We start from the raw sequence: 20,818 nt of genomic DNA on the forward strand, positions 1-20,818 counted from the left end.
GGGAGGTTTCCCCGCAGCGCAGAGATCCCTGTGTACCAGACCACAGGGCGCTGCTGTAGCTGAAGTGGAGAACGTGGAGCACAGTAAACTAGTGCTGCCTCTCTTGCACTGTGCTCTCTGATCCAAGGCCCAGTGAGCTCGATGCGAAGACCACTTGCTCTGCAGTTGCATATCCATGTGAACTGTCCTGGCCCAGCAGTATCCTGTAATAAGCCCATAGCACAGAGCCACATGCTGGAGGCTGTGTTCCCCAGGCAAGGTACCTGGCTTCTGCCTGTGTTGTGTGTTCCCAGTGTTTTCCTGCCTGTCTGGAGTGTGGCTTAGCCATTGCGCCTTATTGGTCTCCCTGACCTCTGTGGTAACCAGGTCCTGTGTGGAGCCCTACCCAGCTCTGCACTGCTCAGGTAGATCTGTCCCTGGCCAGCCCTGACCTCATGGCCTGCCCTCCTCGTGCTCCATGTCAGGAGAGGCAGTGTCTGGCCCTGATGGGGGAGAAGGAAGAGGCTGTGCACCAGCTGCAGCAGGAGAAGGAGGAGCTGCTGTCCAAATGGGAAGCTGAAAAGGAGGAGCTAGCTGAGGAAATCCTGAGTCTGCAGCAGGAGCGAGAGAAAAGCCTTGTCCTGCTGGAGACAGATAAGCAGAAGGTAAGTGGGGAGAGTGGTGGAGGAGCACTGGCTGCAGGAACACATTGGTCCCGACCTCCCCCATGCTAAGTTTATGCTGCAGAGCTATTTCGGGATACCGTCCTAAAATAGCTACTCTGCATGTGTGACACATGCGCACTATTTCAGCATCCCTGTGTACCTTGTTGCAGGAGGGTAAGGGATCCCTCAAAATAGTGCAGTATTTCAAAATGCACTTATAGCTCAAATTGTGTATCGTATTTCGAGTTAAGGGCACAGTACAAACATAGCACTAGAGGGGGTGTGTTACAGTGCTGTGAGGAGCCCCGAGGAATGGAGAACCGACTTACAAGAGGAGACCCAACGAGCTTGGCCTGACCAAACACAGGCTGAGGGGAAAACATAAGAATGGGTCAGACCAAAGGTCCACCTAACCCAGTGTTCTGTCCCCCCAGTATTGACCTATTCCAGGTACCCCAAAGAGAGTGAACAGAACAGGTAATCACTGAGTGATCCAGCCCCATCACCCATTCCCAGCATGACAAGCAGAGGCCAGGGACACCACTCCTGCTCATCCTGGCTAATGCCCATCGATGGACCTAACCTCCATGAATTTATCTAGCTCTTTTTTGAACTCTGATAAAGACCTGGTCTTCACAACATCCTCTGGCCAGGAGTTCCACAGGTTGACTGTGCATTGCATGAACAAGTATTTCCTTTTGTTAGTTTTAAACCTGCTACCTGTGAATTCCTTGTGGTGAACCCTAGTTCTTATGTTATAGGAACAAGTAAATAACTTTCCTTATTTACTTTCACTGCACCAGACATCTATCATATCCTCCCTTAGTCTCTGAAGTATCCCAGCCTTTTTAATCTCTCTCTCTGTGTGGCACTCATTTCAAACCCCTCATAATTTCTGTTACCCTTTTCTGAACTTCTTCCAATGTCAAGACATTTTTTTGGAGATGAGGCAGAGATCTGTAGGTAGTATTCAAGATGCAGGTGAACCACGGACTTTATATAGAGACAATAAGATATTCTCTGTCTTATTCTCTATCCCTTTTTCTTAAATGAGTCCTGTTATTCAGTCTGCTTTTTTGACTGCTGTTGCACAGTGAGGGGATGTTTTCAGAGAACTATCTACAGTGACCCCGAGATTTCCCTCTTCAGTGGTAATAGCTAATTTAGTCATCATCATTTTATACATGTAGTTGGGATTATATTTTCCATATATTCCACTTTGCATTTATTAACATTAAAATTAATATGCTATCTGGTTGCCCAGTGACCTAGTTTTGAGACAGCTTTTTGAAGCGCTTCACAGTCTGCTTTGAACTTAATTACCTTGAGTAGTTTAGTATCATCTGAAGTTTTGCCACCTCGGTTTACTCCACTGTTCAGGTCATTTGTGAATATTTTGAAAAGGACTGATCCTAGTACAGACCCCTGTGGGACAACACGCCTTACTTCTCTCCATTCTGAAAAATGGTCCTTTAATCCTGCCCTTTGTTTCCTATTTCTAACCAGTTATCAATCCATGAGAGGACCTTTCCCCTTATCCCACAACAGCTTACTTTGCTTAGAAGTCTTTGGTGAGGGATGTGGTAAAAGGCTTTCTGGAAATCTATGTACATAATATCCACTGGATCTCTCTTGTCCACATGGTTGCTGACCACCTCAAAGAATTCCAGTAGATTAGTAAGGCATGATTTCCCTATACAGAAACCATGTTTACTTTTCCCCAACAAATAATGTTCATCTATGTGTCTGACAGTTCCGTTCTTTACTACAATTTAAACCAATCTGCCTGGTCCTCAAGTTAGACTTCATCATCATCATCATCATCAACAACCATGGACTCAGTGCCTGTTGGTGTCTGATGCCTCTCTCCCTATTTCCTTCTGTCTTTCTCTGTCCAGCGTGGAGTGGCTTAGTTTCTGTAGACTGGCTGTGCACCAATTTACTATATCATCTACTCATTCTCTGTGGGGTCTGCCTCTCCTATTCAAACCGTTCATTATGCCAAATACGAGAGTCTTGATTTTTCATTCGTTGTTCATTCTGCAAATACGCCCGAATAGCTGTAACTTGCATTGTATAACCTCCTGCAGCAGGTTCTCTTTCGGCTGTATCTTCCTATATAATTCCTCGCTGGTGACCATCTGCATCCATCCTATTCTAAAGATATTTCTATAACAACTTCTCTTAAAAGCCAATATTCTTCTCTTTGAATCTCATTATTACCCATGTCTCACATCCATACAACATGCTGCTGAATACACACATTTTCAAGATGCTCAGCTTCATTCCTAAACTAATCGCTTTGCTTTTCCAGATCTTATTCATTGCCTTCAACCTTGCTCTTGCTTTCACTATTCTAGTAGCTATTTCCTTCTTACAGTCTAGATCATTTGTTGTGTTGCTCCCCAGATACGTAAACTTCTCTACGTTCTCTAGTTCAATCCCGTCTACACTGATCTTCCTTCCTATTTCCTTATCTCCAAATACCATTGTGTTTGTTCATAATCAGTCCATACCACTTCCCTTCCTTGTTTAACACCAGCACCATTTTTGCTAGCTCCTCCTCATTTTCCTCAATGATAACTATATCACAGAATCACACAGAATCACAGAATTATAGGGCTGGAAGGGACCTCAGGAGGTCATCTAGTCCAGCCCCCTGCCTAAAGCAGGATCAAACCCCCACTAAGTCATCCCAGCCAGGACCTTGTCCAGCCGGGACTTAAAAACCTCAAGGGATGGAGAATCCACCATCTTTCTAGGCCACGCATTCCACTTTTTCACCACCCTCCTGGTGAAGCAGTTTTTCCTAATAACTAACCTACACCTCTCCCTCTTTAACTTCAGACCATTGCTCCTTGTTCTGCCATCTGACACCACTGAGAACAGCTTCTCGCCCTCCTCTTTAGAGCTCCCCTTCAGGAAGTTGAAGGCTGCTATTAAATCACCCCCTAAGTCTTCTCTTCTGTAAACTAAACAAGTCCAAATCCCTCAGCCTGTCCTCATAGGTCTTGTGCTCCAGCCCCTTAATCATTTTTGTTGCCCTCCGCTGAACCTGCTCCAGCAAATCCACATCCTTTTTATACTGGGGGGCCCAAAACTGGACACAATATTCAAGATGTGGCCTCACCAGTGCCGAATAGAGGGGAATAACCACTTCTCTAGATCTGCTTGAAATGCTCCTCCTAATGCACCCTAGTATGCTGTTAGACTTCTTGGCTACAAGGACACACTGTTTACTCATATCCAGCCTTTCATCCACAATAACCCCTAGGTCCCTTTCCATTGTACTGCTGCTGAGCCAGTCGGTCCCTAGCCTGTAGCAATGCTTGGGATTCTTCCGCCCCAGGTGCAGGACTCTACACTTCTCCTTGTTGGACCGCATCAGATTTCTTTTGGCCCAGTCCTCCAATTTATCCAGGTCATTCTGGATTCTCTCTCTACCCTCCAACGCATCTACCTCTCCCCCTAGTTTTGTGTCATCTGCAAACTGGCTTAGGGTTCAATCCAGTTCCTCATCCAGGTCATTAATAAAGATGTTGAACAACACCAGCCCCAGACCCGAGCCTTGCGGCACTCCGCTTGAAACCATCCACCATCCAGATATTGAGCCATTGACCACTACCCGTTGGGCCCAACCCTCAAGCCAGCTTTCTATCCATCTTATAGTCCAAGGATCCAATCCATATTTCCTTAACTTACAGACAAGAATGTTGTGGGAGACCATATCAAAAGCCTTGCTGAAGTCAAGGTATATCACATCCATTGACTTTCCCATGTCCACAGAGCCTGTTACCTCGTCATAGAAGCTAATCAGATTGGTCAGGCAGGACTTGCCCTTGGTGAATCCTTGTTGGCTACTTTTGATCATTTTCACCTCTTCCAGATGCTCCAAAATGGATTCCTCGAGGATTCCCTCCATTATTTTCCCAGGGATTAAGGTAAGGCTGACTGGTCTATAGTTCCCTGGATTGTCCTTCTTTCCTCTTTTAAAGATGGGCACTACATTTGCCTTTTTCCAGTCATCCAGGATCTCTCCCTATTGCCAAGAGTCTTCAAGGATAATGGCCAGTGGTTCAGCAATGACCTCTGCCAATTCCCTTAGTACCCTCGGGTGCATTAAATCCAGACGCATGGACTTGTGAACATCTACTTTTTCTAGATAGCTCAGAACTTGTTCCTTCCCTACAGATGGCTGCCCTCCGCCTTTCCATACTTCATCGTCTAGGACTGTCATGTGGAAGTTGATTTTGTCTGTGAAGACTGAGGCAAAAAAAGCATCGAGTACTTCAGCTTTTCCTGCATCATCTGTCACTAGGTTACCTCCCTCTTCCAGTAAGGGCCCCAAACCTTTTCTGATAACCTGTTTATTGTTAACATACTGTAGAAACCCTTCTTGTTACTCTGTACATCCCTTGCCAGCTGCAGTTCCAATTGTGCTTTTGCTTTCCTGATTACTGCCTGACATTCTCCAGCCATATGTTTATACTCCTCCTTAGTCCACTGTCCACGTTTCTCTTTCTTGTATGCATCCTTTTTGAGTTTAAGCTGACTAAGGATTTCCTTGTTAAGCCAAACTGGTTGCCTACCATGTTTGCATTTCTTACTGTGCCGTGGGATGGTTTGTTCCTGTGCCTTTAGTAAGACTTCTTTAAAATACTGCCAGTTTTCTTCAGCTCTTTTCCCCTTCATCTTCGTTTCCCAAAGGATCCTACTCATCTGTTCTCTCAGGGACTCAAAGTCTGCTCTCCTGAAATCAAGGATCTGTATGTTACTGCTCACCTTTCTTCCTTTTGTTTGGACCCTGAAATCTACCATCTCATGGTCGCTGCAGCCCAGGTTTCCTCCCACTTCTATTTCTTCTACTGGTTCTTTCCTGTTTGTGCGCACAGCCCCTAGTCAGTTCCTTTAGCACTTGTACCAAGAAGTTATCCCCAACATTCTCCAAAAACTTCCTGGGTTGTCTGTGTGCTGATGTATTGGTCTCCCAACAAATGTCCAGGTGATTAAAGTCTCCCATGAGAACCAGGGCTTGTGATTTGGAAGCTTCACTTAGCTGCCTGAAGAAAGCCTCCTCTATTTCATCTCCCTGATCTGGTGGTCTGTAGTAGACACCAACTACAATATCACCTCTGTGACTTCCGCCTCTAGGTTTTTAACCCAAAGACATTCAACTGGATTTTCTCCTTCCTCATACTGGAGCTCTGAGCAATCATACTGCTCCCTCACATAGAGCACAACTCCTCCTCCTTTTCTCCTGTCTGTCCTTCCTCAACAGTTTATACTCTTCCAAACTGTGCTCCAGTTGTGTGAATTGTCCCACCAAGTCTCCGTTATTCCAACCACCTCATACTTCTTTGACTGTGCTAGAGCCTCTAATTCTTCCTGTTTGTTCCCCAGGCTTCTGGCATTAGTGTACAGGCATCTTAGAGAAGCGGCCGACTGATCCACATTCTCCTCTTCTCCCAGGAAACCCACTTGATTGTTCCCTCCTCCTTCCCCACTTACCTCAGGGCTTGTGTCACCTTCCCACCATGAACCTCAAGTTGTTAATTTTTATCCCATGCACAGATATCCCTTGTACCTCTTCCTTGATCTTGTCCATCACTCTCTAGATGCACGATGAAGATACTCAGAGATATTGGAGCTCCTTGTCTTGTACCTCTACTTGTTCTAAACCAACTTCCCAACTCTTTGCACGTTCTCATTGCTGTCTCCATATTATCATTGATATCCTTCAACAACTGTATCAATCTGCTATCCGCTCCATGCGACTCCAAGACTGCCCAAGTCACTTTCTGATCTATATGTTCAAATGCCTTCTGCAAATCAATGAAGCAAGTGTAGATGTTCTTGTTCTTTCATCAAGCTTTCTCCACTATCAGTCTTAGGCTACGTCTACACATGCCCCAAACTTCGAAATGGCCATGCAAATGGCCATTTCGAAGTTTACTAATGAAGCACTGAAATGCATATTCAGCGCTTCATTAGCATGCGGGCAGCAGCGGCACTTCAAAATTGACGCGCCTTGCCGCCGCGCGGCGCGTCCAGACGGGGCTCCTTTTCGAAAGGGCCCCGCCTACTTCGAAGTCCCCTTATTCCCATGAGCTCATGGGAATAAGGGGACTTCAAAGTAGGTGGCGTTCTTTCGAAAAGGAGCCCCGTCTGGAAGCGCCGCGCGGCGGCAAGGCATGTCAATTTCGAAGCGCCGCTGCCGCCTGCATGCTAATGAAGCGCTGAATATGCATTTCAGTGCTTCATTAGTAAACTTCGAAATGGCCATTTGCATGGCCATTTCGAAGTTTGGGGCACGTGTAGACACGGCCATAGTGTCATATCTACTCTATGGTACTTGTATCTTTCCTGAACCCCACTTGCTTGTCCACTAGATGTTCTTCTGTCTGCAATCTTAGTCTCTCTGTCAGTATCACCATCAGCACCTTGCCTAGATGACTTGTTAGGGCAATCATTCTGTAGTTCTTGCACTTCAGTGCACTTCCTTTCTTGTGTATTGTCACTATCACGGACCTTGTCCATTCCTTAGGTGTCTTCCCTTCCTTCCATGCTGTATTACATCGTTGGTGTATTTCCTGAATCCTACTTTCTCCACCATATTTAATCTTCTCTCCCATGATCTTATCATTTCCAGGGTTTTTCTTGCTGTTTCTACTTCCTACTTTGAAATATCGGTCTCGCTCTTGATGCTTAACAGAGAGATGTCTTTCAGTTCTTCAATCAGTCTCCCTGAGACACTCGGGTCCAACTGTGCTTTGTATAGGTCAGTGCAATATCTCATCCATTGCTGCACAGTCTTCTCCCTGTTCAAGAGCACCTGTTCATTGTCATCGTTGATTGCCATCTGCTTCAGTTGCCACTTCCTATTAATATTCCCGATCATCTTATACACCTCCCTGGTCTTGCATTCGCTGTAATACCTCTTTATATCTTCACGCTGCTCCTCTAACCACTTTGCCTTATCCTTTCTGGCTGTTTTCCTTACCTCATTACATTTCATCCTATATTGCTGTTCTGCCCTTTTGGAAACATCCCTTCTGATCTTCAACACTCTCTTCTCTTGGACCAACTTCAGGGTCTCCTGTGTAATCCACTTCTTATTGATCTTTTCTTCTTCTGAAACAGTCTGCTCAATTGCCTCTTCTATCACTATGGCTATCCCTTCAACTCTCTTATATCGGTCTTTCTTAGTGACCGCCTTCCTAATCTTCTCTTCGAGCACTGCTCTGTATGCATTCCCTATTTCTTGCCCTCCTAATCTCGCCACGTCTCTTCTTTTCTTAAATTGTGTCTTACGCTTTCCTCTTAAGTTTCATCTTGATGTTTGCGATCACTAGACTGTGGTCCGAGTCTATGTCCGCTCCTTGGAAAGTTTGGGCCTGTTGTACTGATATTACCCATCTTCTTATCAAAATCATATCTATCATGTTCTTGGGCTTCCAATCTTTCTATCATCATGTCCACTTACTGCAGTTCTTTTGTTGGAATCTCGTACTCTGTAGCAAACTTTAGTAGTTTCTCACCTCGTTCGTTTCCTTCTCCGTATCCATACTTTCCCATGACACTCTCCCAACTTTCATTATCTGTTCAAATCTTTGCATTCCAATCTCCTCCAATACACTATCAAAACAAAAAAGCAGTCAAGTAGCACTTTTAAAGACTAACAAACTAATTTATTAGGTGAGCTTTCGTGGGACAGTTCCACTTCTTCAGACCATAGCCATTAGATCCATTGTTTACAGTCAAGCCCTTAGTACAATCGCATTTGCTCTGATCCAACTGACAGAGACCAAAAACTACAAGATCCCTAGCAAATATTCATAAAGCTGAATTACCCACCAGGAGAAATTAAAAAAAAAAACAATCAACAGGGCCAGATGAATACCCAGAGACCAGCTACTCCAAGATTGGCCCAGAAAAGCCAAGAACAGAACATCACTGGTCACGACCTACAGCCCCCAACTCAAACCACTGCAACGAATTATTAAAGACCTACAACCTATCCTTAATCAGGATGCCACACTCCAGAAGGCCCTAGGTGACATGCCTGTTCTCTCCTACAGACTACCTCCCAACCTTATGAGGATTCTAACCAAAAGCCGCAGTCTATACTGCAGGAATACCAGTCCTGGGACTTTTTCTTGCAACAAAGCCAGCTGCCAGCTTTGTCCACATATCTATTCTGGTGATACCATCACTGGACCTAACCAGGTTATTCACAGAATCATGGGCACATTCTCATGTTCCTCAACTAACATCACATATGCCATCATGTGCCAACAATGCCCAGATGCTTTGTATATTGGACAGACTTCAGAGTCTCTCAGACAAAGAGTTAATGGGCGCAAAACAGACATCAAAACATTCCTGATCCACAAACCAGTTAGTCTACATTTTAATGGAGTGGGCCATTCTGTTAATGACTTAAGAGTTTGCATCCTATTGAAGAAGAATTTTCAGTCTGCTTTAGAAAGAGAAGCTGCTGAACTCTCTTTCATATTCAAATTCAACACATTAACATGTGGTTTGAACCGGGATGCAAATTTTCTGGGACATTATAGGGGCTCTTTGGCATACTTGGCTTAATCTAATTCTTGACTCCACGCCCCCGCCAACCCCTCTGCTCTCTGATTTGCTCCCCTTGATAATTTTTTTCTGATTTGTCAACTTTGATTACTGTTTTCAGTTCTATGTGCCTTAAATATTGAGTCTGTTCTGGTACGGCTATGGTCTGAAGAAGTGGGTCTGTCCCACCAAAGCTCACCTAATAAATTATTTTGTTAGTCTTTAAAAGTGCCACTTGACTGCTTTTTTGTTTTGATAGTATATAGACTAGCACGGCTTCCTCTCTGTTACACTATTCACCAATTGATATCGTAACAATGCTCTTCTAGCTCTGTTGCTAAGGAGGAATCTGCCTCTGGCTTCATGCTTTGTTTAGTTCCCTGACAAAATGACTTCACAACTGCACATTTCTCCCAATGCCGTCCAACGCATCTCTGCCAGTCTAAGTATATCGCATCGGTATGTCTCCATCTCCTTCTGAAGCAGCTCTAATTTACCAGCCTCCCACACTGTTCGGACATTACATGTTCCAATTGATAGTGTATGTGTTAGTTGTAATTTTCTTTCAGTAGTCAACTTATCAACCCAACCCCGACTGCTTGATTGGTGTAATGGACCTTGTTTATCCAGCCGACGTCCAAGCCGGCATCCCTTATCATTTAGTCGTAATGACATCAGATTTCATTCGTATTGTTGTTTCACAGTCAGAGCATTGTCACTTATCTGACCAATCCTCCTCCTTTATCCAGGCTTGGGACTGGCATGGAATGCCCAGAGGCTTCATGGCGGAGTTAAAGTTAGACTTACGAGTCTGTAATTTTCAGGATCACCTTTAGAGCCCTTTTTGAAAAATGGTTTACATTATTTATCTTCCAGTCATTTGGTACAGAAGCTGATTTAAAGGATAGGTTACAAACCACAGTTAGTACTTTCGCAATTTCACATTTGAGTCCTTTCAGAACTCTTGGGTGAACGCCATCTGGTCCTGGTGGCTTGTTACTGTTTACCAGTTTGTTCCAAAATCGTCTCTAATAATAACTCAACGTGGGACAGTTCCTCAGATATGTCATCTAAAAAGAATGGCTCAGGCTGGGGAATCTCCCTAACGTCCTCAGCCCTGAAGGCTTATGCAAACAATTAGTTTAGTTACTCCGCAATGACGTTATCATCCTTGAGTGCTCCCTTAGAATCTGCGTTGGATTGCTCTCTGTAAATCCCTCAGAGGGGTAAATACCAAGAGGAACGGGAGTTATTTATCCTAGGCGCCAATGTGGATACAAGAACACATGGCTATAAACTGGCCATCTACAAGTTTAAACTTGACATATGTGAGTGAAGACTTCTAACCAGTTGTGATGGGGTGGACTATGGCCTGATGCCCTCTAGAGGAGGCCAGAGGCCTTGCCAGACCCCACCAAGGAGTAGGCAAGAGGTCCTCTAGGGAGGATAGAGCGGATGTCTCAGTGGCAGCCAATGAGGGCCCAGCAGGCCAATATAAAAGAAGGTGCTGGGCTAGGGCAGGCAGTTCCATTCAGGAGCTTGACTGAGGCAGATGCCTATACTGTCTGGGAGCTCAGGAGCATTTAGACAGCTACAAATGAGCACTGAGCTTTGACCTGGGCAAGACCCAGGCCCAGAGGCTGGAGACTGGCCACACACTGGAGGAAGGAGCTGGCAGCACCCTGAACAGGGTGTGTTGAATCTCCACTCGGAACTCAGAAGACGACATGGAGTGCCTTTGGCTGCAGAGGGACACTCGATGGCAGGCCGACCTTGTTACACCAGCAGAGGAGTGAAGTTCTGGAACAGCTTCCCAAGAGCAACAGTTGGGGCACGAAACCTAACTGGTGTCAAGACTGAGCCTGAGCTGTTCAAAGGGGATGTTCTTATGGGACAGACTGTGATGGCATATGGCCCATTGGTGATTGCTAGCAGCAAATCTCTGCATAGGCCAGAGATGTGAAACATGCTGGGAGGGCTATGAGTTACTGCCCAGCACTAACTAGTTCCCTCATGTCTGCCAGGTGAGGCTGAGGGTTTTTTTGCTGCCTTCTGCAACATTGGCACAGGTGACTCGCAGGTTTAATCTAGTGTCAGTGTGGATTCTGCGTCACTTGGAGTCTTTAAATTGTGATGTGAGGACATCCGTAATTCTGTCAGAGGCGGGGGTTTGTTTCAGGAGTAGGTGGGAAAGGTTCTGTGACCTGCAGTGTCCACTGGGTTGTCAATTCTCTGCTCCCCCAACACTGAACACCTGCCCCCCCGCCCCTGCTGCAAGGCCCCTGTTCACTCCATCCCCCCTTGCTCTGTCATTTGTGCTCCCCGTCCTCACGTTAGGGTGCAGGAGGGAACGGGGGCTCCATGGTGGGGCTAGAAATGGGGAGTTCTGGGGTGCAGGAGAACGCTTCAGACTGAGGTGAGGGGTGGGGTGAATGGCGGGGACTGGCAGGGGTTTGCAGATACTGCGGTGAGGCTAGGGGTGAGGGCTTCGGGGTACAGGAGGGTGCTGGGCTGGGGTTGAGGGATTTGGTGGGTAGGAGGGGGATCAGGGCTGGGCCTGGGGGTTGAGGCCCAGGAGTGGGTCAGGGAGGCAGGCTCTAGTAGCACTTACAGTAAGTAGCTCCCAGAAGCAGCAGCACATCCTGCCCCCCCGCCAGCTCCCATGTGGAGTCACAGCCAGGCAGCTCTGCTTGCTTGCCCATCCACAGGCATCACTGCCGAGGCACCATGGGCTGCAGGTCCCAGTGAGCAGAGACCCTGGCTGCCCCTCCACCTAGCAGCTGAGGCTATGGGATCTACATGGGCAGCAGTAGGGAGACAGCCTTAGCCCCAGTGCACCACTTACCAGCCGTGTAATGACCCAGTCGGTGTGGCTGACCAGAGCTGCCAGGATCCCTTTTCACCCAGGTGCTCGACGCTTGGCCACCCGAAATGGTGTCCCTGGGTTGGTGAGTCTACTGCAGGCCCAGGCTGTGCCAGCAGGGGGCGCTGTGAGCTGGTGCAGCACTGGTTGTGGGGAACCCCGGTGCTCATGGCAGGCCCAGGCTGTGCCAGCAGGGGGTGCTGTGGGGTGGTACAGCGCACTGGGTGTGGGGAACCCCACTGCTCATGGCAGGCCCAGGCTCTGCCAGCAGGGGGCAGTGTGGGGTGGTACAGCACACTGGGTGTGGGGACCCCGATTGCTCATGGCAGGCCCAGGCTGTGCCAGCAGGGGGCACTGTGGGGTGGTAGAGCGCATTGGGTGTGGGGAACTCTGGCGCTCATGGCAGGCCCAGGTTGTGCCAGCAGGAGATGCTGTGGGGTGGTACAGCGCATTGGGTGTGGGGAACCCCACTGCTCATGGCAGGCCCAGGCTGTGCCAGCAGGGGGCACTGTGGGGTGGTAGAGCGCATTGGGTGTGGGGAACTCTGGCGCTCATGGCAGGCCCAGGTTGTGCCAGCAGGAGATGCTGTGGGGTGGTACAGCGCATTGGGTGTGGGGAACCCCACTGCTCATGGCAGGCCCAGGCTGTGCCAGCAGGGGGCACTGTGGGGTGGTACAGCGCATTGGGTGTGGGGAACTCTGGCGCTCCTGGCAGGCCCAGGCTGTGCCAGCAGGAGACGCTCTACTAACAGCGTAACTATGCCAGCTTCAAGGGTGCGTGCAACCAGCATAGTCCTCGCAGCGGTACTCTCCCTCCTGCTTGCTCAGCTCCTGCACTTGTCCTGCCACATGTGCCACTCTTGCACAATGGCTCCTCTCTGTTGCCCCCACCAGGCGCTGTCCTTCAAGGAAGCGGAGAAGAGTTTGCTGGCAGAGAAGCTCAGCGAGGCCCAGCAGGAGCTCACGAACATCAGGGTGGAGGTCGACCAGGTGAAGCTGGAGGCGCTGAACCACCAGGAGCAGGATAAGGTGAGCTCAGACCCTTTTCTAAATGCTATGTAGCTCCACCAGGCATGTGGCCTGCAGGGCCCCACTGGCTGCCTCCCACTGGCTGTCTCCTGCTGGCCAGCCCTGCAGCAGGAAGGGGCTCAGCTCAGGCTGAGCTCCAGCCCTGTGAGCAATCCCTGAGGAGTATGGGTAAGGGACAGGAGCACCCGTTTATCCTCCCCGTTGCTAGCCAGTTGTTTGTGAATTGCCTGGGCCAGCAAGCTCCAGAGGAATTCGGGGATACAACAGGAGGGATGATGGGAGTTGACCCATAGCCAGACAGTTCCTCTGCACACTGACTGGCATGGCCTAATCTGCCCTGAAAAGGGCCCAGGATGCATAGCGCCCAGGATGTCTACTTACAGGGCAGCATACCCCTGACAGCACAGCACTGTGTGGTATGAATGTGACGTTTGGAGGGCAAATTCTTTAACGTGGACACACAATCAGTGTATCTCCATTGGTCCACTTACGTTGAGACACACACGACTGCCACAACTTGTGCATGTAAACAAAGCTTTGGAGACGCAGGTGGAGGAGAAGTGGACGAGCCATTCACCACCTCCCACATGAACTGAGAAAGTGGCTGATCTCAAAGGCCAAATGACTTGCTCAGTCTAAATCTACTTCCTGGCTGAAATTTGTTGTTACCAGAGACACACTGCTCTGTGTGACGTGAGTCACGCCCTCTCTACAGAGCTGTTACAGGCCAAAGGCAGGGCCCATAGGCACAGCTGTGTGCTTAATGGTAGCTTAGGGTGTAGGTCATTGCAGTTGGCTCGCAAGAATCTATTGTGAGGTTTCAGTGAACCGAAACAGTGTCCAGTAGCTTGCTTTGTTTTTACAATCAGAAATGGCTGTGTGACATCAGCCACTAGATAGGTCATTCTAAAGGCAAACATGCACATTAAAGTCCCTTAACGCCAAACAAACCGTACAAGATGGTTCTACAACTCCAACCTGAGCTCATTTGCAGAGCACTGACATAGGAACCAAATGGAAATCCAATGCAAAGAATAATTCCCCTCAGTGAGTGTAAACAGCCCCTGCCCCCAGACATGGCTGAGTGGGAGAGAGGGAGGTAACCCACTGTGGTGCACTGACGTAATCAAAAGGGGAGAGAATTTGTTCCATGAGACTCCCTGGGCCTAATTATATTCTCACTGAAGCCCATAGAAAAGGGTCCCTTGCTGTCTATGAGGAAAGGATCTTTCATCTTAACCCTTGCATGGGATGTGCTCCTGCATGACTGACTAGACTGTCTGTGAACGCTTTATTGGTGGACCTGTGTTTTTGAACTACCTCCCTGTGGACGCACATTCTGTGGCATTGTATGGGCAATAATAATGGTCGCTGATGCACAGTCTAGCAGCAGATTTCTCCAGGGTAGGCACTCGCATGCCCAGGAGTGCACAAAACACCTCCTTTCATCACCTTCTTCTCTACCACACATGAGAGCGGCAGCAACACAGGATCTCATCTGTTTTGCCTTCCTGTGCCCTGCTCCTCTCAGAAACAAGATGAAACATTCAGTCAGACCTGGTCAGTTTGGCTTTACTGTGTTGCAGGTCCTAAAGGGAAGACCTGCGAAGGCTGAGGGTAAGCCAGGCAGAGCAGTGACAGGGAAGAGCAGAGAGCAGCCCAAGGTGGCAGGCAGGGAATGGGGTGAAACCATGAAATGTGGGGGAGCAGGGAGGAAGAGTAGAAAAGAAGCAAAGGACAAGCGGAGAGAGCACAGAGGAGGGAGGATGAAGGGCCTGTGAGGTGCTCGTGTACGTGCAATGGCAGTAGCAGAGCTGTGAGCAGCACCCAGCAACTGTGGGCTGGCCTCAGAATGTCACAGAAAGGACCACAGCAGGTTTTGGCAGCCTGGGTTGGCATCCCAAGCGCAGGCTCAAAACAGGAGTTAATTAGGTCATTAATTACTTGATGGGCTTTGATTATGGTTATAAGACAGCGCTTGCCACATATTTGCTGAGGACAGTGAACTCTCCCTCTGTGACCGTCAGTCAGGGAGGGGAGTTGGCAGCCCTGGGCTGCACAGCCGGGAGTCTCAGAGACAGATCTGCTGAGTGCCAGTCCACCATAGTATCCTTTCGCCCAGTGGCTCTCAACCTTCCCAGATGATTGTCTCCCTCTTGGGGAGGTGCTTGTCTTGCATACCCCAAGTTTCACCTGACTTAAAATCTCCTAGCTTACACAACCAGAGCGAAAAATACAGCAGTGTCTCCACGCAGTAGTACTGAAACATTGCTGTCTGCCTCATTTTACCGTAATTACACCAGGAATGTGACCATTGTACTTCCGGTAGCGAGCAGTATAAAGAAGTCACTGTGTGAAATCTGTTTGAACTGGTTACTCAAGTGCTTTTCCATAGCCTGTGGTAAAACCAAGCAAACATCCAGCTGAGTCAGCGTGCCAGTGGAAGAGCCCCATGTATCTCAGGCTGAGAACCACTGCTCTAGCCCATATCGCAGCCCAAATCGCCTCCCTGGAACTCACCTTAACCCATCCCTCTTCCTCCAACCAATCTGCTATTTCCCTGGCCTCCCTCCCTCTCTGATTGGCTCTCCTCTCTCTTATGTCTCAAACACCTACTGGACTCCTGCTGCCTCAGCTTCCCCATTTACACCTCCTGCCATTTGGCTCCTTGCCCCCGACTTCTCAAGCTGCCCATAGCCAGGTTACAAAGAGCCTCTCCCTGGCCAAACGGCATGGTCATCTCACCGTTGCAGTCTCCCCTTGCTGGGTGCTCCTGAGACACTGCTGATCTTCTGGCTAGGAAGGCCCTGCTCAGCTCACTGACCAAACCATCCACCAGGGTTGACTTGGATAGTTCCTCTTCTGAGGCCCACAATGTTCTCCCCTACGCTCCTCCAGAATCACTTCCCTGACACTGCCCTGGCTTTGCACTGGAGGATATGCTGCTGAAGCTGTCCTGCAAACAGTTCATTTGCTGGTGTGGACTCAGCAGCACAGGGGTTAAGGCAAAGGCACTTGGATTATGTAAGCTCTTCCCTGTGTGTGCGCCGTGGGCAGTGCCTCCCAGTGCATTTCCATGGGGGGCTCCACCAAAGACAGAATGGGCAGGGCAGAGATACTCCACTCCTCAGAGATATCTCCAGGGAGCTGGTGTGTTGCAATGAAGTGCTGGAAGCTGCCATGAATTTCTTCATCTTGCTGTATGCAATGGCTCTGCCAGTCCCTGGAGAAAGCATACGCAGGCTGCAACCCAGTGAAAGAACTTCTGGCACTAGAAAAAAGACCTTGCCTAAGAGGCTCTCATTTCCTGGAGCTTCCCGCCTTCCAGTCCAGAAGAGTTCCCAGCTCAGATGGCTGCTCCTGGGCCAGTTCAGGCTCAAGGACTCACCTCCCCAGCCCCATTGTGAACTAGAGGGGTGTGAAGTGCAGGGTGCTCTAGGGTGTCCTGCTCCAACTGCCCTAGAGACCTGCTGGCAAACTTTAAAAGGCACCTAGTGCTGCTCTGTTTCAGACAGCGCTGTTAATGAGCACCAGGTGCCTTGTAGAGCGCACTAGCAGGATCCCCCGGGGCAGTTAGCATGTGCAACAGTTCACAACCTTCTGCTTTGCACTGTGATGCTGTGTGGAGGGAAAGTGAAGCTGATCAGTCCCAGGTGCCCCCTCTGGGCCCTGGACAGCAGCTCGAGGCTTTGGTTCTTTCAGCATTAGGAAAAATGCTGCTGGCCAGGCTGCATTTGCCAGAACAGCAGGACAGGGAGGGAAACGGCAAGCCCATTGGGAGTGCGAAAGTGGCTATCAGTGAAACATGAGGCCAGAACCCTAGCATGTGTAAACTGCATAGCCCCATGAAAGTCAACGGGACAGAGCCACAGATGATGTAAATTGGCATAGCTCTGTGGATGTCAGTGGGCTGGTGTCACGTGATGGGATTTTTATATTGGGTCTGCAAGCCATTTTAATACCCAGTGTAGCTATTGGCCGCAAATATTGTGCTGGGGGGCACATGTGAGGTGTCTAATGAAAGCTAATGATGCCCAGAATCTGTGTGTGCCACTTATGTGTCTGTATCCTGTACGCAGGTGAAGATATAGACTTTAGCTATGTAGCTGTAGTAGACAACGTTGAGTGCTAGGCTTCACAATAGTATATAGACTAGCACTGCTATCTCTCTATCAAAACAAAAAGCAGTCAAGTAGCACTTTAAAGATGAGCAAAATGGTTTATTAGGTGAGCTTTCGTGGGACAGACCCACTTCTTCAGACCATAGCCAGACCAGAACAGACTCAATATTTAAGGCACAGAGAAGCAAAAACAGTAAGCAAGGAGGACAAATCAGAAAAAGATGATCAAGGTGAGCAAATCAGAGAGTGGAGGGGTGGGGGGGAAGGTCAAGAATTAGATTGAACCGAGTATGCAGACAAGCCCTTATAGTGTATATATAGTGACTGAGTCACTATAGGGGCTTGTCTGCATACTCGGTTCAATCTAATTCTTGACCTTCCCCCGCACCCCTCCACTCTCTGATTTGTTCACCTTGATTATCTTTTTCTGATTTGTCCTCCTTGCTTACTGTTTTTGCTTCTCTGTGCCTTAAATATTGAGTCTGTTCTGGTCTGGCTATGGTCTGAAGAAGTGGGTCTGTCCCACGAAAGCTCACCTAATAAACCATTTTGCTAGTCTTTAAAGTGCTACCTGACTGCTTTTTGTTTTGATAGTGTATAGACTAGCACGGCTTCCTCTCTGTTGCTATCTCTCTGTTACTGTTCACAATGGAAGGTGTGATTGCCACTCCAGCCAGGACAATGGACTGTTAACAAAGGCTCCGACATCAAATCGTTCTTGCTGTACTCACGCAAGAACGTTGTGGTTGACGCAGCCCTCGATGCCATCGAGCTCCTACCAGTAATGGACGAACTGGATCAAGAACCGACTGTGGATGAACTGAAGAGAGCCATCGACAGCATTGCAGCAGGAGAGGCCCCTGGTCAGGATGGTATACCACCAGAGGTAATCAAATATGCTGTGGACACACTCCTGGAACCCCTACATGAGCTACTGTGCCTGTGCTGGAAAGAGGGTGAGGTTCCACAGGATATGCGCCACGCTAACATTGTAACGTTGTATAAGAACAAAGGAGACAGAAGTGACTGCAACAACTACCGTGGAATCTCCCTCCTAAGCGTCACTGGTAAACTGTTCGCTCACGTCACCCTTGGCAGACTCCAGAAGATTGCTGAGAGGGTGTACCCCGAATCGCAGTGCGGATTCCGCGCAGAGAGGTCTACCGTTGACATGGTCTTCTTTCTAAGGCAGCTGCAGGAGAAGTGCAGGGAGCAGAGAAAGCCACTCTACATAGCCTTCATCGACTTGACCAAGGCTTTTGACTTGGTCAGCAGGGATGGTCTGTTCAAACTGCTCCACAAGATAGGCTGTCCTCCACGGTTACTCAAGATGATCCAGTCGTTCCACGAAGACATGAGAGGAACCATCCAATATGACGGCGCATTATCGGATGCTTTCAGAATCAGGAGCGGCGTCAAACAAGGATGCGTGCTTGCTCCGACATTGTTCAGGATCTTCTTCGCACTCCTCCCGAAGCATGCCTTTGGATCTTCAACAGAGGGCATCTTGCTGCACAGAAGATCTGATGGGAAACTGTTTAACCTTGCAAGGCTGAAAACTAAGTCTAAGGTGCGAGAAGTCCTCATCAGAGACATGCTGTTCGCAGACGATGCTGCTGTAGTGTCTCACGCAGAAGACCAGCTTCAAAAACTGCTGGATCAAGTTCTCCAAAGCGTGCAAGGACTTTGGGCTTACCATCAGCCTAAAGAAGACAAACATACTCGGTCAGGATGTTGCTGAATCCCCATCAATCAGCATTGACAACTATACGTTAGAGGTCATCCACGAGTTCGTTTACCTCGGGTCCACCGTCACTGACACCCTGTCATTGGACACTGAGCTAAATAGGAGGATCGGAAAAGCAGCCACAACTCTGTCCAGACTCAGCAAGAGAGTGTGGAATAACAACAAGCTGTACACTCACACCAAAATGCAAGTCTACAGAGCCTGCATCCTCAGCACCCTCCTTTACGGCAGCGAGACTTGGACCCAGTACGCCCTACAGGAAAAGAGGCTGAATGTCTTCCACTTGTGCTGCCTCAGGTGCATCCTTGGAATATCATGGAAGGACAGAGTGACCAACACTGCCATCCTCAAGCAAGCTGGAATCCCAACCATGCACACCCTCCTCAGGCAGCATTGACTCCACTGGCTTGGCCACGTCCACAGGGTGAATGATGGAAGGATTCCAAAAGACATCCTGTATGGTGAGCTAGCCTCTGGCAAAAGACCTCCCGGACGCCCCCAGCTGCACTACAAAGATGTCTGCAAGAGAGACCTCAGAGAGGTAGACATCGAGCTGGACAACTGGGAAGAACTAGCAGACGACCACATCAGATGGAGGCAGGGGTTACACAAGGGCCTTCAGAAGGGCGAGATGAAGATCAGACAGCGAGCAGAGGAGAAGCGAGCTCACAGAAAGCACAATAAGGACTTGCCAGACACCCACTACATCTGCAAGAGGTGCAGCAAGGACTGTCACTCTCGTGTGGGTCTTCATAGTCACAATAGACGCTGTAAATGAAGTCCTCAATTGAAACTTTAAAGGGCGCGATCCATAGTCTATGCAGACTGAAGGATGCCTACTACTACTACTACTAGACATCAAATCCACATTTCACACACACAGGTCTTGTCAATGAGATGCAGCCCACTGGTCAGGTAACCTGGACTGAGATAAGACTGTCAGCCTTACCTCAATCTCTGGGAAAGTCATGGAGGGGATCCTCAAGGAATCCATTTTGGAGCACTTGGAAGAGGGGGAAGTGATCAAAAGTAGCCAACATGGATTCACCAAGAGCAAGTCCTGTCTGACCAATCTGATTAGCTTCTATGATGAGGTGTCAGGCTCTGTGGACATGGGAAAGTCAGTGGATGTGATATACCTTGACTTCAGCAAAGCTTTTGATATGGTCTCCCACAACATTCTTGCCCATAAGTTAAGGAAATATGGATTGGATCCATGGACTATAAGATGGGTAGAAAACTGGCTTGAGAGTCGGGCCCAACCGTGAGTGGTCAATGACTCAATATCTGAATGGTGGTCAGTTTCAAGCGGAGTGCCCCAAGTCTCGGTTCTGGGGCTGGTGTTGTTCAACGTCTTTATTAATGACCTGGATGAGGGACTGGATTGCACCCTCAGCAAGTTTGCAAATGACACAAAACTAGGGGGAGAGGTAGATACGTTGGAGGGTAGAGAGAGAATCCAGAGTGACATGGATAAATTGGAGGACTGGGCCAAAAGAAATCTGATGCGGTTCAACAAGGAGAAATGCTGAATCCTGCACTTGGGGTGGAAGAATCCCAAGCATTGTTACAGGCCGGGGACCGACTGGCTCAGCAGCAGCAGAGCGGAAAGGGACCTAGGGGTTATTGTGGTTGAAAGGCTGGATATGAGTAAACAGTGTGCCCTTGTAGCCAAGAAGGCTAACGTCATATTAGGGTGTATTAGGAGGAGCATTTTGAGCAGATCTAGAGTAGTAGTTTTTCCCCTCTATTCAGCACTGTTGAGGCCACATCTTGAATATTGTGTCCAGAATTGGGCCTTCCAGGATAAAAAGGATGTGGATGTGCTGGAGCAG

The 20,818-nt window shown here is 48.5% G+C and overlaps 1 protein-coding gene across 1 annotated transcript in view; it reads left to right on the forward strand.

Moving 5' to 3' along the window:
• The window catches only part of CROCC2 (ciliary rootlet coiled-coil, rootletin family member 2), a 101,334-nt gene that overhangs the window by 39,416 nt on the left and 41,100 nt on the right, over positions 1–20,818 (forward strand). Inside the window, 2 exon segments of the mRNA XM_075004583.1 lie at positions 465–644; positions 12,981–13,115. Coding sequence (XP_074860684.1) covers positions 465–644; positions 12,981–13,115 — 315 coding nt within the window.

Source organism: Carettochelys insculpta, chromosome 10, assembly GCF_033958435.1.
Source record: "Carettochelys insculpta isolate YL-2023 chromosome 10, ASM3395843v1, whole genome shotgun sequence".
Lineage (NCBI taxonomy): Eukaryota > Metazoa > Chordata > Testudines > Carettochelyidae > Carettochelys > Carettochelys insculpta.